An 18,303-nucleotide genomic window follows, 5' to 3' on the forward strand; every position below is an offset into this window, starting at 1 on the left:
TGCGGTGAAATTTTGTAAAAATGCGGTAAATTTTGTGGTGAATTTTTGTAAGAAAGGCAGTGAAATGCGGTGAAAAATTTATTTTCACCGCATTCACCGCAATCACCGCATTTCTTACAAAAATTCACTGCATTCACCGCATTTTTTGCGAAAAATACCCTAAAACCTCGACCCGGGAAAGAGACTGAATTTTTTGAGTAACTGCAGAAATAAACTTTGATAAAAATTTTTCAGCACGAGATGATCTCATGATTACAATTCACTAGTTGTCAATTATCATTGCGTTGCTATCAGAATCAATATCGTTAATAAGTTAAGTGAGTTTACTTAATTCTTGAGCTGATTTTAAATTAATTTACAGATGTATGTGACACAAACTTCGGCTTCGTTTCAATCCATTAAAAACACGACACGTCAAAAAGCAGTAATCGCATATACTATTTCTACTCGGCATACAGCTTCGGCTTTTAAATAATGATTCCTTACCGTGTTCACATAATTCTCCCACGACTTTCCCTTTCTGATTCCGAGTTGTTTCTTACTCGGCTTGTTCAACAGTTTGGGACCTTCGTAACACCCAAATGTGAACTGATGACTGCTTCCACTCCCCGAATTGTTGTCAGATTCCTCCCTGTAATACTTTGAAGAACGGCTTTCCCGTGAGGAGCTTCCGGGGGTTCCCGCGGATAACCGGTGCTTTGACGCCGACTTTCGCCCTGTGAACACTTGTTGCGGCGACTGATACGCTGCACTAGAGTCCACAAACTTCACAGGGCTACTTTGTCTGGTGGGGGTACTCGTTTTGATTCTTGGCATACTTTTTGACTTTGGAATTTTTGGGGATGAAGGGTTGCTGTTTTCTGGGTCAAAATCAGGAGCTTGGAACGTTATTGTAGGGTACGAAAATTGAACTGTTTGGCTAAGCTTGCTCATCATATTGACTTCGATTGTGACCAGAGGAGTTCTGGCGAATGGAGGTTCGTAAATTAGGTGTTTTGGAGATTCCCAGCTCTGGTCAACTTCGGAAATTTCCCCTTGAAGTAAGGGAAACTGGCACCACTTATCCAACTGGATGTTTGTGAAGTTTGTTTGACAGAATTGAGAATCGATAGTTTTGGGGGGTGTCTGGGTTCCCATGTTGAATGTTCGAATTAGATCTGAACCAGTTTGGCAACTTGTGTTTTCGATTTGGCTCTCTTCGGTTTGTGAATTTGATTCTTTGGTGCACAATTTTCGACAGAGCTTCGGAAAATCTTCGTTTTCAGTTTGACTGCAGTTGTGTAACATTTCAACTGTTGCTTGAACTTGTTTTCTAGTTTCGTTTATTCTGGGGTCGCTTTGTGTGCTCATATCTGATTGAATTTTAACTGATGGTATTTGAAATTGCGGTAGGCGAGAGACTGAGTCACTTAAAGGTGTTCGAACAGAAAGATCCCTGGCAGGGTTCGAACCCTGGCTTCCTGGATCTGAGGAGGAGCTTGAATTTGTAGGCGGCAGGTTGACTTGACAGGCTACTGATTGACTCTCGGGTTCTTCTTCGTTGGGTTTGATGGTGACTAGTTTAGTTTGGCACATGGCGTCGATTGTGATTATGGGTTGGGGTTGTTGGAACTGGAAAATGGGATATTCTTGCATGTCTGTTTGGCATTCGGCAGATGACGTACTCATTTCATCGAATTCTGGCTCTTCTGGAATTTGAGGGAAGCCTGAAATTAAGAAAACTACGCCTGTTTCTTTGCAAAAATTGGCTTATTTCGTATTTTATCGGACAGTTTTTCGTGCAATCAGTGCCTGAGCTTCCAATCAATTTGATATATGGGTTTGAATATTAAAAAAACGTACAGGACCTTTATATGCAACTTTTACATCATAATCTATAGAAACCTCTCAAAACAGAAAACAATTTTATTATTGTCAGCAAAAAATGTTGTGGTAAAATACTTACTTTATCCCAGTAAACAGAATTTTTTCCGCGACACTGTGTGAACAAACTAATAGAAGTTTTTTTTTGTTCCAACTCAACTTAGTGGGGCAAGAAATTTATCCTAAATTGGGTTCAATTTTTGGTCAATTAGGGTCGATCGATATATTCATATCGATCGAGTAAAATCGAGTTGTAGAGTTGTAGAGAATTAATTTGCTCTTTGTCGTCTTCAGAATTTGTAACTAGGCCAACAGTGAGGGGACTCTGTCGCCCAGATGATTGATCAAATAAAATAAACCAAAGATTTTGAATTGATGAACCAAGCGTTACTTTGTTACTCCGATATTTCCACCTTTCCAATATTGTATGCTGTTGCAAATTAGATTGCCTTGAAAAAAGATAATTCACAATGGGATTCGTAGTATCAAGTCTTGTTATAAGGAGGACATATGTAAGGAAATTACTGGCACATCAATAGAAAGGACAAATTTAAGCCAAATTATAACACTAATTAAAATAATTAAAAGAACAATAACCGCGGTTCACTTTCCGAAGGAACTAAATCAAAAACGCTCACAGAATCCCAATTGGTCTTGCAATTACAAACTTCCATTGCTTAGTCCCACTTTCAAACTCTTCTCTGCTTTTCACACTATCTTTTGAATTTTTGGCCCACTAAACCAACTGCTTTCTCTCGCTTGTGGAAAAATCTTTCCTGTGTCCAAACTTCTGAATTCTCCCAAAATATTCCCAAGTCTGCAAAAACTCTCCGTGTCACTTCATCTTATACTCATCTAAAACGCTCTTGTCTTAAGCAAACAAACGTTCATCTTTTAAGTAAACCTTGCAACTTGCAAGTTTTAAGTAAACATTGAAATCTGTCGCATTGTGTAAGTGGTATTTGTTTGCTATGCAAAAAAATTGATATCAAATTATGCTCTGTTATTCAACTGCTACCAACCATTGTTCAACTTTCTCCTTATCTTAAGTAAACAAACTTTGAACTCGTAGGTCAACGAACCATCTTCGCTTCTTCTCATATACGCAATTGACATGTCAATCAGTGTTTGCTTAGTAAACATTGAACGTTGCTCTAAAAAGTTGTTATTTTTATATTTTCGCTATCAAATCAACTAGCTACAATCAATCCCAGTCAAAAATCATGCGTTGAATAAATAACTAAACACAACCCTAAACCAAGGGCCTATTATAATTTCCATTTTTGAAACCATTTCATGCAATTCCCTGTAATAATACATGCCGATGAGATCAATTTTCATAAAAATCTAAAAATTTGACATCTAGGGGTCATCCAAAGCTCATCCGTCCAAAATGAGGGGTCAAATTGATAAAAATAATTATCATTGAAAGTCCTCGCCTAGTTGCACCAACCCAAAAAAATTTTACAACGTAACTCTCATTAGAACGAGAGCAATGATCGCGCTCAATTTTCGTCGACCTCCCGGATGACCCCAAAGTTCCAAGATTAATAACTCGCGAAGTACTTGTCAAAATGTCTTCGTGTACTTTTTTTGTAAATATAGAGTGCCACCAACTTGCCTGCCAAGTTTCGTGACCAACCAACCAGCAGTTGCGAGTCGCTTGCAATTTGAAAAACTCTAAGGAGTCGTATGTGCAAAAAATCGGAAAATTCCGCATTAAGAAAAAAGTGATTGAGGTGGGTATAGTTTGTCAGTAAGTGTCCTGCGGCTTTCGGGTTGCCACGTAGCACCGGCTTGCGGTCGGAATCTGGGGTTAAAAATATCAACAATCAAGAGCACTTGAAAAGTTGCACAGGCCTAAAAATAAACGGCTACTACCAGTGCTACACGAGCAATTTTAATTTTACATTCCGCATCACGGGCGTGCGCTAGTTCCCTTCTGGTCTGTGTGGGGACAAATCTTACTTTAAAATTGGACTTCTCGACTTATCCAAATTAGTCTATTCCCAAATTTCAGGTCAACCCGAAAATTTCAGGTTCAACTTTTCGAAAAAAACACTTTCAGTTTAGGTGCTAACCACCTTCTTTTGATAATTACCAATATTCTCAAAAAGTTGCCATTTTACATCGTAAACCCTTCCCAAGATCAAACAACACCTTAATTTTTACTTGCATGACATTACCATTGGTTAATCCCATTTTTTCTGACTCAAAGGGTCATTTTTAACAGTAAACTACCAAAAAACCTTCAAATCACCTTAATTTCGGTGTTAATAGGTGGTAGGTGAGTGGTATGATTGGCCTGAAACTTACACCCACAATAGAGAACCCTTGGGCGTTGCTCCCATCATTGATTGGTTAGCAACCAATAACTCCTTCCCACCATTTGGACAAGTTCTGCTCCACAGTATTTCGAAAAACTGATAAATTACCTTATTTGATTTCAAAATGCAACTAATTTTCACCGACAACTTTTTAAGCCATTGCCTTGGTTACACAAAACATTACTGCACCAGTGCATGCTAGTACGAGTGGTTTATACCGCTATTTCATCCATAAACCATCAAATTTCACCTAAAATATCAAAAACTTTCGACTAACATCACTTCGGAAGCTAATAACTCAGATCCAAAAAAGCGAAACTGGCCATGCATCCCTTTTATATATGGACAATCATTAGGGGAACATGACCACAATTTTTCAAAGTGCAATGTCAATTATAACTTGAAGAGTTGAGGCGTACCATGTTTGAGGGTGCCCATTATTTCGCGAATTCAAATGGAATTTTCAATTACTTCAAATTGAAATTCCGATTTTTTTCAAGGTATCTTGTTCACTTCAAACGTCCGCTCTCTTGTTTACGTCAAAATTTAAATCACTCATTTCGAGTTTGGCTTGATGCACAAATACACTTTGCTATGTAAATGAGATATATCAACAGCTCAATAAGCTTTTTTCATTAATTTGTTTGTTTAAGATATATCACTCAACTCCCTTCTCTGGCGCCTTCGAAACAATAACCCTTCAAGAAAGAACCAATATTTCGAACACACAAATAAATTGTCTATAATGACATAAATTATATAACTTAGTCGCAGTATCTGTTTATGACAACTTCCTGCGTTCTACACTCCTCCCTTCTGAAATATTATTCTCCCGAACAATTGCGAGGCGTTCTGCTATAATTTCTAGTAGTTAACAGTCCAAGAAAATTGGTCTAACACCCCAAAAAGTGAACAACGTCATAGCTCTCGATTAAAAAACGAACTGCAATAAATTTTGAAAAGCGGTTGATTAAATCAGATTTGAAAACACTTTCGAAATTTCTTGTATTAACATATTCTACCTAATTCATCAACATTGTTTTCGACCATAGTCTATTGCCTCTGACATAAAACTTCCCCGGGAACTTCAAAATCACTAAAATAAAAATCAAATCTATAAATAGATCTACCAAAGCGTGCAGCTTTTCCCTGAACCATCTCTTTTTGAAAAATTTTTTTCCATAGGCTATAAAACTTGATCAAATTGTCCTAAAAAAACAAACTAAAACAATGTAGGCCAAAAATGGTTTAAAAGGGTTTGAAAAACTTAGCCGTCAACGTCCCTCTCACCATACATTCGTGCGCTTGTACATGAAAACCTTCTTCCTCTGATGCTTGAATGGATGTTCAACAAGTCTTCCACTGTAGCGGACATTTCTCCTGTAATCCTGCCATGACTGCTGTATTGGTGCCTTCAAACGGCTTCATCTCTCATTCCAGCTCAACGGTTGGTTCACCAGCAACAGCTTTGCAAACTCCGGAAAACGCGATGCATTCTTCTCCACTTTCTGCTCAACTTCCCTTGAAGAGCCGCTAGAGTACAACCTCCTAGGCTGTTGATCATCATGAAGTCAACTGTGCAACACTGTACTTCTGATCTGATTTCTCTGTTCTGTCAATTCCAGCACTTTCCCTTTAATGCGCAGCAGTTGGTTCGACCGAAACACTACCATTAGGCTGACTTTCATTCAATTGCGATGGCACACATTCCACAAAATTACTTGGGGGAACAGCTGCCGTTTTGTTTTGACCTTTCTGTTTTTATGATACCAGTTGCCGGTCAATTCCTCCTGAACTTGTCCAGTTCTCCAAAGTGTCCACAGTGCACTTAGTTGTACACATTTGTGTCTCATCAATCACGTGTGTTGAATTGCAGAATTTCTGGTCTAAACCTCCTGTTTTCAACTCCAACAAACGCCGGCGTCCCAACATCTCGTTTCTTCTAGTTTTTGACACCACCGCCAAAGTTGGTCGCTATCGCATTTACATTGTTGCATGCTACTGAGTTCAAACTTGCTGCAAAATTGTCTTGCTTCTTGCATCGTCGACATCAAGTTCCTATATACCCAAAAAAACTGTGTCAGAAAAATTTTGGAAGAAATAATCGTCATCCGACTGTTCAGCGTTTAGCTCCTCACACTCTGGTGACAGTATAAAATCCTTCAAATAGCATGATGCTCTTCTAGTACACAGGACTCAACACTCCACTCGATAATTCTTTCTTCAGTCGCCACTGTTTTTGTATTCTCTTAGCGCTGCTCTTTAGTTTTTCGACTTTTTTATCGCAAAGTTTCTTCGTAAACTCGATCTCAGGTCCAGTTTGCACTTTTTTGCCAAAATCTAGAATTTGTTTTCTGCTAACACTCTCAGTATTTCCACTTCTGCAAACAGATCTTTACTAAAAGTTCCTTCTCTTGATAGATCAAAGACAGCTGGACCCCATGTCAAAACCTTCAGAATTTTTGCCGGGTTGCCAAAAATCATCCATTAAAGAAGTGTCAGCGCTGCTACTTGTATCAACCACCTGCCTTTGAGAACAGGTGCTGTCGCGTTTCCTAATCCATTGTGTTGCTGGTTTTAATGAATTCCGCCCTCCTTCCTACTTCCCTTCTAACAAACAATATTTAGCTTCACTCATCAAACATTGGATTGTCAGACAATCGTATGTCAAATTGATACAGCGTCTCTGTCAGTGTCCGTGCTTGCTGCACTGGAGTCGACCGCCAATAACTTCTTGGTAAATCACTGCTTTCAATGTCCACCCACACAATTTCGTAAGCAATCACTTTATAATGTATTCTTACGTCCATCCCGTTTTCATGCCAGTGCTTGAATAATTTTCACGCCAATCTTTCCAAACTTCGTAGCCTGGTGACTTAAAACTTTTCACCAGTTGATAATCAAACATAATCAAACTATTGGTAACCCAAATAGCAAATAGCAGTCAAATTTCGGTGCGCTCTCAGCAGGTTCTCCGACGAAAGTTATCGCAGGCTCTCCAAATAATCAGAAAACATTCCTTAGCAAGAATTAACAAAGAAACAAAACCTACCCAAGAACACCACTGTCGTCTTCTGAATTATTCTCTAGGCCAACAGGGACTCGGTTGCCCAGAAGATCGATCAATTAAACTATACCAAAAGTTTTGTATTGGTGAAGCAAGCTTTACCTTTATTCTGGTCTTTCCCCTTTTCCACTCTTGTATGCGGTTGCAAACTAGATTACCTTGAAATAAGTTTACTCACATTGGGACTAGTAATGTCAATTCTAGTTATATGGATAACATATCTAAGAAAATTATTTGCACATCAATGGAAAGAAGGAATTTAAGACAAATTATAATAGTAGTTGAAATAATTGAAAAAACATTATCAGTGGTCCACTTTCCAAAAAAAATAATTCAAAAACGCTCACAGTATCCCGACTGGTTTTGCACTTACAAATTTTCAGAGTTCAGTCCCAGTTTCCATCCCTTCTCTGCTTTTCACACTATCTTTTAAAGTTTAGTCACAATAAACCCACTGCTTTCTCTCGCTTGTACAAAAATGTCTCGTGTATCCAAACTTCTGAATGCTCCCAAAATTTTCTAAAGTCTGCAAAAATTTCTCTCGGTCACTTCAACTTATTCTCAACCAATACGTTCTTATCTTATGCAAACAAAACTTCATCTTTAAGCAGACATTGCAATTTACACTTGAAATCTGTTACATTTTGTAGGAGGGCTTTTTTGCGAAGCAGACAAATCAATATCAAATAAAGCTCTGCCATTCAACTGCTTTCAACCACTGTTAAACCTTCTCCTTATCCTAGGACCAGTTGTTATTTACTCTTTTGAAACCGTTTCATGTAATTTCCTGTAAATATACATGCCGATGAGACCAATTTTCCTAAAAACCTAAAAAATTGACATCTAGGGGTTATCCAAAAGTCATCCGTCCAATATGAGGGGTCAAGTTGATAAGAACCATTAAGTCATGGAAAGTCCTCTTTTAGCTGCACCAACAAAAAAAATTTTTACTTCCTAACTCCCAATAGAACACGAGCAATGACCGCGCACACTTTTCATTGACCTTCCGGTGGGCCCCAAAATTCCAAACCTAATAACTCGCGAAGAGGTAGTCATAACGTCTTCATGTAATTTTTTTAGTAATTAAAAAGCGCCAGCCACTTGCCTGTCAAGTTTTGTGACCAACCAACAGTTGCGAGTTGTTTGCAATTCAAAAATTTCTGACGGGTCACGTCGCTAAAAATCTCAAACATCCGAAATAGTGATCGTGGGGGGTATTTTTTGTCAGTAACTGTCCTGGGTCATCTTTTTTTTATTTTTACCATATCAAACTTATTTGGGGGCTGAAAATTAATATTTTTCGGTTTGCGGTTTTTGGGTCGTCACGCAGCACCGGCGAGCGGTCGGAATCTGGGGTTAAAATCATCAACAATCAAAAGCCTTTGAAAAGTTGCACAAGCCTCCAAAATCATAGGTTAATAACAGTACTCACCGAGCAATTTTAATTTTACGATCAGCAGCCGGGCGTGCGCTAGTTCCATGCAGGCTGGTTTGGGGTCAAATCTGAATCTAAAATTGGATTTTAACTACCATACTACGATAAATACCAATTTTTTCAAAAATTCTATTTTACATCCAAATCTCTCCCCAAGATCATGCAAAACCTTAAATAAAACGTGCATGACATTACGACTGATTAATACCATTATTTCTGACTCAAACAGTCTTTTTTCACAGTAAAATACCAAAAAACCTTCAAATCATTTTACTTTCGATGTTAAAAACTGGAAGGTGAGCGGCCTGATTGGCCTGAAGATTATACCCAAACTAGAGGACCATTTGGGTATCCTCCCATCATTGATTGGTTATCAACCAGGGGGGGGGGGACAGACACGTTCCGCTCCGCAGTATTTCGAAAAACTGATAAATGGCTTTTTTTTTAAAATGCAAATAAATGTCTCCCACAACTTTATACCATTCCCTTGATCACCCAAGACATTTCTGCACAAGTACATGCTAGTACGAGTGGTTTATACCGCTATTTCATCCAAAGACCATCAAATTTTACCTAAAATATCAAAAACTTTCGAATAACATCACTTCGGAAGCTAATAACTCAGATCCAAAAGGCGAAACTCGCCACGCATCCCTTTTACATATGGACAATCATTAGGGGAACATGCCCACAAATTTTCAGAGTTCAATGATGAATATAACATGAAGAGTTGAGGGGTACCAGGTTTGGGGTGCCCATTATTTTGCAATTTCAAAATGGAACCTTTATTTACTTCAAATTGAAATTCAAATTCTTTTCAAAGTTTTACACTCTTTCTCAAACTTTTTTTTTGAGCAGTAATGTGGGTTTAAAATTGTAGTGATTGTTGGAATTTACACATTTTCTGTTCGCTTTTTTGAATTGAAGGTCGAGTTTTGTTTGAGTTTGTTATAATAGATGTAAAAATTTTCAACTAACATTGTTTTTCAGTATTTCCATCCCTGAACAACGCGATAGGGTTCTTAAATCTTCTGGCTTGATATTTTTGCAAAAACTAAGCTGATCTTTTATGATAGTTTTCCCTCATTTTGTCACAAATACCAGCACCAAATCAGTTATTTTGATCCGGTTACATCTGGCAAAGCAAATTTGATCAGTAGTTTTGACTGTTTTTTTTTTTACTTATTTTAGTCAATCTAACAAAATTTTGATCATTTTCAGCGTTTTTTTCAATCTACATTCCTAAAAAATTATATCAGCCGCTAATAGGGAGAGTACTTTGATCTTTTACTGGCTGAGTAAAAGTCTAAGCATTTGAATTACTATGGGTGCAAACTTTTATGAGATCTGTTCACACTGTTTGCCACATTTTAATGTCAATCGGAAAATAAGTCCGAGTAAGGAATTTAAGCACGCTAAAACAGTAGGTGGAGCGACAAAGTGAGTTTTTCTGAATTTAGTGGTGCCATGATTTGCAGATCCACTAAAAGTTCTAATGACACAGATTTACCTTTAGAACGTGACAATGTTTTCAGTTATTATAAGATGGTTGTTATGGCTCTGACAATATGAGTGCAAAGTGCAAAAAAGTTTCCTTAACCTGATTTTTTTAGTCGGATTGTTCACATTTCGTTATGGCTTTCTAACGAGATATAAGTTAATGCAAACAAAAATTGCAGATCAAAATTAAAGAGGTAAATGCGTATAATTTGATTGCTTTTTAAAACTGATGAGGATTTGGGTTTCGCGACTTCGCCCATATTCGTGTTTCTCATTGCTGACTTATAAATTAGTTTATTTTGCTGTAAGGTCGCACCTGTTATATAGCAGAAAAATTTTGAGAATCTTGAGTTGTATTAGAATTTTTCTAGCAAAAATTTGACCCCGACACTTCGTTTGTTATTGAAAAGCCGTGAATTTAAAGGTTTGTATAATTGCTGGTTTTTTGTTGACCAAAAAACCAGGTTCAAACTCTATACTAAAAAATGTCATGCATCTTAGGACATATTAGAGTAATTTAATGTTTTCAGATTTTACCTGTTTTTAATACCGTCTAACAGATCTTTTTTTAGCATCGTTAGTGATAATTTCAAATTTGATTTTGTTTGTTATTATTTGCAAGCTCCGATAATTTTTTGTCACTTTGTCCTTTAGTGTAATTAGGAAGCAGCATTAATTGACAAACATTATTGGCGCTCAAAGCGATAACTGTTTAGGTAAAAGCATAATTGTTCTATTATATTCGACGCCAATTTTGTTGAAAATGTTTTAGTTTTGACAAATGTCCTCTTTGTCGTTTTCATTGCACGATTTCTTGATGTATTCCATCAAGGCTGGCCTGTGATTTTGGCTGGTGCCCATACTGTGTGAATTTTGACAACATGTTGTGATTCGTATTTGATAACACCAGTTTTCGAAGAAAAGTTGTTTTTTTTTATTAGATTTAATACTTTTTTCAACTTGATTTAGAATCATTTGTTTTTGAATTCATCGGCCAATTCACTTTTTTTTGGGTTGAGTTGGAGTTAATTAAAAGTCAGTATCTCAATCATTTGATTTTGGCAAAATGAGGTGTTTACTTGATGAAATGGCAATATTTCGTTGCTCTAACCAAATGTTTGCGAACTTTTAATTTTATCCATGATAGTGGAATTATAAAAGAATAAGTTTGTGCAATTCTGAGAACATCTCATTTATCCTTACTTGGGCCAAGGTGTCAACGCCATTCAAAGCAAAGTTATGTAAGATAAGTGGTGAATGCGAAAAATTTTGTAAGATAAAGGGTGAATGTGGTGAAATTACAAAAACCAGGCAGTAATTGCGGTGAAAAGAAAAACAGTGAAATTGCATACTTTAGCAGTGAAATTTGGTGAATTTTTGTAAGTTCATCGCTTACTCCAGCGGTGAACTTACCAAAATTGCACTGCATTTCACCGCAAAATTATGTACATAATTTGCGGTTGAAACTGACAACCTTTCACCGCTTATCTTACTATTTTTCGGATTTTTCTTCGACCCGGGTAAGTATTTATTACCGTTTTTTATGTTAAAGTTTTCTATCGAATCCTCTTTTGTGGACAATTAAGCCAAGAATCTATATCAGCGGGGTTGAAACATTAATTGCGACCCTGGTTTTGGTCCAGACCCAAATTGAGCTATGATCAGACCCAATCGAGCGCACACCCCTGTGTTCCCAGACCGAAATTATAGGGTCTGGAAAGCGGTTCGAGCGCACAATAGTCTAGACCATGGTCTGATTTCGGTCTGATCAGAGGTCAATTCGGTCTGGACGGTCTGATCATAGTCTTTTTAGTCTGGAACATGGTCTGGGTTCGGTCTGATCAGAGGTCAATTCGGTCTGGAAGGTCTGTTTTCGAGTGCATTATTTTTTCATTTTTTTTGTTTTTTTTTATTGAGGGATGTTGGGTCTGCCAAGAGGCAACAATAAAGCAGCGTTCCGATCAGAGACTCATCAAAAGTCCGATTACTCTGATCAGAAACAAAGAGTCCAGCTGATAGCAAATGCCCCTTAAGAGGAAATTTTGATTAACTGAAGACCACGACGTTTCTTGTGGAAAGCTGCCTAATTTCATCCATTGAGTCAGAAATAAGAGCTAAGGGGTATGGTAAATAAAATTTTTTTCTCGACAGTTAGGTTTCGTTTTCATTAGCAATATTTTCAGAATTGGCTTTTCCTTAGATTATTTTAATACTGCAAACACCAGTTTTTATGAAATGAATATATTATAGCAAAATTAAGAGATTTGTTCATAGTTAAAATCTTTCTCTGATCAGACTATTTTGAGCGCACTTGAGTCTGATCATAGTCTGATTAAGGTTGGGGCAATGGTCTGAAATTGAGTCTGGACCATGGTCTGAAGATGGTCTGATCATAGTCTGTTTATAGTCTGGACAATGGTCTGAATTTGGGTCTGATGATAAGCGCACTATAGTCTGGACAGTGGTCTGGGTTCGGTCTGATCAAAGGACATTTTGGTCTGGAAAGTCTGCTCAGAGATCATTTTGGTCTCGAAGGTCTGATCAGAGGTAACTTCGGTCTGGAAAGTCTGATCAGAGGTCATTTCAGTCTGCATAGTCTGATCATAGCTCAATTTGGGTCTGGACCTAAACCTGGGGAACATACATTATCCAGCCTCCTGTTTTCCAATAATAATGGTTTATTATCAGCCTAATGAGAAGTAAGAGCAACACTTACAACTTATGTATACCCATACAAAGGTGCACAAATTGTAATTAAAGCTCGTCAGTTTCTACAACTAGTGAGTGTGTGTGTGTGTGTGTGTGTGTGTGTGTGTGTGTGCGTGTGTGTGTGTGTGTGTGTGTGTGTGTGTGTGTGTGTGTGTTTATACGAGTGAGAGGGGACTCAGATTCCGATACCAGCACGATGAGTTTACCTATGGCCTGAGGAATTTCGAGTGTGGTTCCATGGTAGTCAGGGGGTATGACTCTGTGATGACAGGAGCAGTTGCAGGGGGGTTCCTCCCCAGAGTGGAAGCAACACGTGCACCTGTAGTGTGTCATGTGACTACACATACAGCAGTGTCTGCATGTAGAGTGATGCTCATGGCAGTTGCAGTTGTCACAGCTTAACACGTTCCCCTCACAATGACACTGAAACGAAATTTATTGAAAGCATGTATAATAGTAAAAAAAACGAGCCAAAAATTGTGAAAGGAGCTAAAATCTAATTATGGCTAATTAATGTCCGATTTTGTTTGATTATTAATGAGATGGGATGTATTCACATGCAAGATTGCTTCTAAGACGCTTGCGAGCTTTTAAATTCACCGATCATCCGTTAAGATCCTCTTTTCTCAAATCTTTCCCCGCTCAAATCTTTCTCAAGTCACATTACGTTGCAAATAGTAGATGTTTCAATCACTGGTGAAACCAATCTTGTCCCAAAAAACTGCCTTAATTTAACAAAAATTTGATCAATCGTGTTTCTTTATTAGTTTCTTTAAGATACAATTAAGACTTCTAAATTTTTGTTAAGCGCCGTCAAATGAGTTATTGATAATCTGCAATTGGTCTCCGAAATCGATAAAAAAAAGCGACGCGAGGGACTTTGCAGCTGTGCATAGTAATCAGATTCGCTTTCAATTATGTCTGATTGGGACATAACTAACAGCAGTCGGGTAAAACAATAAAACGTGCGAGTAGATTTAGTAGTTCAAATGTATGTTTTGCGGCGTAATGAAGCTAAAATTGTCAACTCACGGGTCTGGTTACAGAATCACTGGATTGGCTAGGACTCACGACCACCCCATTCCCACCTCCAGAGACACCGTTTCCACAGTTGGAGTGTGGTTCATCGCCCACAAGTGTGTTGTACCCGGATGAGCCAGAGCCCTCTTGGAGCTGTTGCTTGGCAGCATCCAACATAGTCCTAAGGAGCTCCACTTCTCCTTTGACAGATGCCAGTTCTTTCTTCATCACTTGGTTCTCCTTCTCGTATCTGAACTCAGAAATTAAGAGCGTTTCCAGAATGACAACAAATAACAATGCGCAATTTTTGGATCTGTTCTGTTTTGCGCCTGGGGGGGGGGCGTAACGCAGGTTGAAGTCCCAGACGGAACCAAGTATGTCCAGACCGTCCCAGTCGGAAAGTGCCTATGTCTAGACTCTCGTGCGTTCAACCGATTTTCGTGCGTTCATTTCCAGACTTTTTTTGAAAAGATACACGCCCACTGAGCGGGGGGGGGGGGTGGACAAAACAGAATAGATCCCAATTGTTTTTAAAAGGTCTTTAAAAAACGATTAAATTTTACGAATTACTTCGTTAGTATAGGCTACCTGACTCTGCCTGCAGTAACTGAGAACTTCTGGCGTTTATAGAGATCTGCGTAGTGGCTCAAGATGTTAAGTGGGTGAAATTCGAACCCATTTTTGCCTATTCACGTAACCTTTTGTAGAACACGCAACTTGAACGTTTTAAAAAGACGAAAGTTCAACTTCTGGCGCTGTATATAACTTCCTGCCTGTTGATTTCTGGCATTTTAAATATTTGGCATTTTATAACATGCACGTGCGTGTTTTAATCAGAATTATGATCAGATAGACATCTAAAAACCGCTATTTTGTTTAATTAGGCACACAGAAACCAAAACTGAAAATGGTTTTTCCGTAGGAATTTTCACATTTTTCCATGCCTCATTTTATTTCTTCATTTAAAGTTATTTCCGTAAAATGCTACACGATTTCCCCATAAGGCATCTGAAAGTTATCCGTAGGGGCCAATAATGTACTGTCGGAGCGCAAAAGATAACTTGAATTTCGAGATAATAAAAATGGTAACCAGTAATATGAGGTTTATTTATAAACAATTTTTTATTATCACCCACGTCAAGAATTTGTCGACAAAATAATGGGAGAATTACGGTAAAAAATGGCAAAAACAATTTCCACCGCAAAGTTCCCGCATCTTTTACCGATGATTGCGACAGAAGCGGTGAATTTTTGTAAGATTTGTGGTTTATGGCGTTGAAATTTTGGGAGACTTGCAGTCTCTAGAGGTTAAGTTTTTAACTTCACTGCACTCAAAAGAATTCTTACAAAGCAAGACCATAGCTGGCAGACTGCCAGAAAATAGCCGCAATAGCTTCGTAGAGCTGCAGTCTCGAAAAAATAGTAACAGATACAGACCAAAGGGAAACATTTTTGTTAAATATTGAGATGTTATATTTTGATTACGAATCCGTAAAAGTTTTTGATGCTTCTATTAGATGCTCTCAAATAACCTGCAATTAGAGTGATGCGCACTCACTTGACCTTATCCCTTTGAGTTAAAGTAAATAAAAGTCAACTTCAGTGTCACAAAGTCATTTTTAGGAGCGAGGTAAGTCACGCGCGGCAAGAAATTAAATCACGCAAATGGGCAAAAATATCGCTTCAATAGGAGTGAAAAGTGACGTCACTCACGCAATTCAGTTGAAATGGCATGAACGAATGAACAAAAAGCAGATTGGAAGTGATTGTGACATCACATGGTTGTAACAAAATTGTTGACGACGGAATAAAAAGCATAGAATTGCATTCTAAAAAATTGACTTAGCTTTAACCTGACATAAAATAAGCCCCTTTAGATGTCCAATTAGAACAAATAGTGTGACGCCAATGAGATTCAGCAATTTTACCACAAGAACAATAAAAGCAAGACTAAAAAATCATATCTATTTTTTTAAAGACATGGTCAAAATCAAAAAAAGACGTCCAAAAACTCACACCACTGATTAAACTCCCTTGTTCTTTGTTATCAACCGATAAAACCTGTCATTAATGAGGTTAAGTGATAAGACAGCAATAAGTTTAATGAATACTTGCAGAAACTCAAAAACTAACAAACAGTTTTTTTTTGAAAACAGGCTGCGTAATTTCAAAAAAAGCAATAAGAATGAATTGAAAAAAATTTTACGAAAAAAAAATTGTTTTTAGAAAGCAATGAAAACGGTCAATAATGAGACAAAGACATAAAATAAAGTTAACAACGGAAACATGCACAAATCAAAAATTCGGATATAGCATCGGCTTTGAACAAAAACAATTTAATCGATTAAAATTATCCCCTTTTAGCAGCCTACGAGTCCTGCTATTAAAGAAAAAAACGATAAATAAAAAAAAACAAAAGTTCAAGAGAACTGAAAAATTAACTCAGAATTTCTGAGAAAAATTAGTGTCAATGTCATGAAAACTAAAAAGCTATTAACTCGGACAATTAATTAGGTTCTTTTGAGCCTCATTATCAACCAATGAGACCTGTCAATGATGATAATAAGTAATAAGACAATTGAAATAATTTTTAAAAGCTGGCAAAATCAAATATTTGCTGTCAAAAAAAAGTTTCTTATCAAAAAAGTGTTCAGGTCATAAAATGTTTAGGACTTTTAGCATTTCAACTTGACTCAATTATAACACATATATTTCATATTAAAATCACACAAAAAAACTCTGAAAACAGAATTCACGTTGACGTGAAAAATACTACCTCACAAAAACAAAAAAATGTTCAAACACCAAATTTTGACTCCACTTTAGAGTTAATTTTAAAAGAATTAGGTCTTGAACCTACTCTAATTTTTTCTTACTTGAGTACTTCAATGTGACTAAAATCACCACTCTAATTTGACTTTTCAAGGACGTGAAAAAACCAAGAAAAGCGTGAACAGATCTTAAGAAAAGACAGCACCCCAACCTAAGCAAAATCCTTTGGATTGTTAAAAACAAAAAAACGGCCAATAATAGCTCCAGCTATCGCTGTGCGGCTGTCAAAACCCGTACAATTATTTGAACCTCAAGCCTCGTGAATGTCAACCATTTCTTCTACTGCGCCTCCTGCCACTTAGTGTGATGATTTTTCTTTTGAATTTATACCGGATTCAATCTAATTTACGAATTTTTGTAAGATTAGCAATTTATAGAGCGAAATTTTGTTTTCTCGGCATAAGCGGTGAAAAAAAATTCGCTGCTAACACTTCACCGTTAAAAACAGCAAATCTTTCAAAATTATTTTCTCTGATTTTTACGGGTGAGTTAAAGTAAAACGTCAGTTTCTTAGCGGTAAAGTATTTGATTTCACCGATTTCACCGCATTCAGCGGTAAAAACCGCAATTGTTACATCCAGTCTCCGCATTTAAACGGTTAATTACCTTTGAGCGCTTTTTGTCACAGACACAAAAAATTATGGATAAAATTAACTAAATCAGCTAAAGGAGTCAAAAAATGGCAGTTTATTTCAAAATGCTATTCACTTCTAAATAAGAAATAGTGCCCGCAAGGGGACAAAATTGTCGTCCCAACTTTTCCCGATTGACCCACACAATCTGGTCTTCAGTTTACCCGGAACAAGTTTCAAGACCTGATCAGTACTTCTTCAGTGAAATACATGTCTTGAAATGAAAATCACTACTGATCACGTCTTATCTCAGGTCTTAAGACTTGCGAAGACATGTCAAGATTTGCTCAAGAATTGTCAAGTCTAAGTCAAGTCTTGACAAGACTTGACAAATCTTAAGTCAAGTCTTGGCTAAAAATTGACAAGTCTTGATTTTTGCGCAGTTACTAAACAAAGTAGATTTTTTGGAAGAATATTTTTACAGTTAATGCATTTCAAAATTAACAAAATATTTTGCGTATTAGTAACAAAATTACCAAAATATTGGTAATATTTTTTATGAGAAATTTGTTAATTTGACCAGGCTATTTGTGAATTGAGCATATACGAACTTAGAATGTCTCAGTTTTATACATATATATACACACATACACACACACACACATATATATATATATATATATATATATATATTATATATATATATATATATATATATATATATATATATATGTATATAGTATACACACACACACACACACACACACACACACACACATATATATATATATATATATATATATATATTCACTCAGTAACCAAACTTTTTTCAATGGGCAGAAGAAAGTGGCCAGGACTGGTATCTTTGGGCATTATCAGATTTTTGTGGAAAAATTGCGTTTTCTTGTGCTTCTTGTTTTACTTTGGAGAGTTTAAAGGGCAAGCCATTGTAAATGGCGGCCTTTTACTTTCGTTACG

The 18,303-nt window shown here is 37.0% G+C and overlaps 1 protein-coding gene across 1 annotated transcript in view; it reads right to left on the reverse strand.

The window, feature by feature from the left end:
* LOC142339427 (uncharacterized) overlaps window positions 1-18,303 on the reverse strand; it is a 63,667-nt gene that overhangs the window by 18,815 nt on the left and 26,549 nt on the right. The window contains exons 4-6 of the mRNA XM_075389453.1: window positions 13,934-14,171; window positions 13,108-13,324; window positions 487-1,706 (exon numbers count right to left, since the gene is read on the reverse strand). Of these exons, the coding sequence (XP_075245568.1) occupies window positions 487-1,706; window positions 13,108-13,324; window positions 13,934-14,171 (1,675 nt within the window). The remainder of the gene's footprint in view (window positions 1-486; window positions 1,707-13,107; window positions 13,325-13,933; window positions 14,172-18,303) is intronic.

The sequence above is a fragment of the Convolutriloba macropyga genome, chromosome 5, assembly GCF_964194025.1.
Source record: "Convolutriloba macropyga chromosome 5, txConMacr16.3, whole genome shotgun sequence".
NCBI classification, from domain to species: domain Eukaryota; kingdom Metazoa; phylum Xenacoelomorpha; order Acoela; family Convolutidae; genus Convolutriloba; species Convolutriloba macropyga.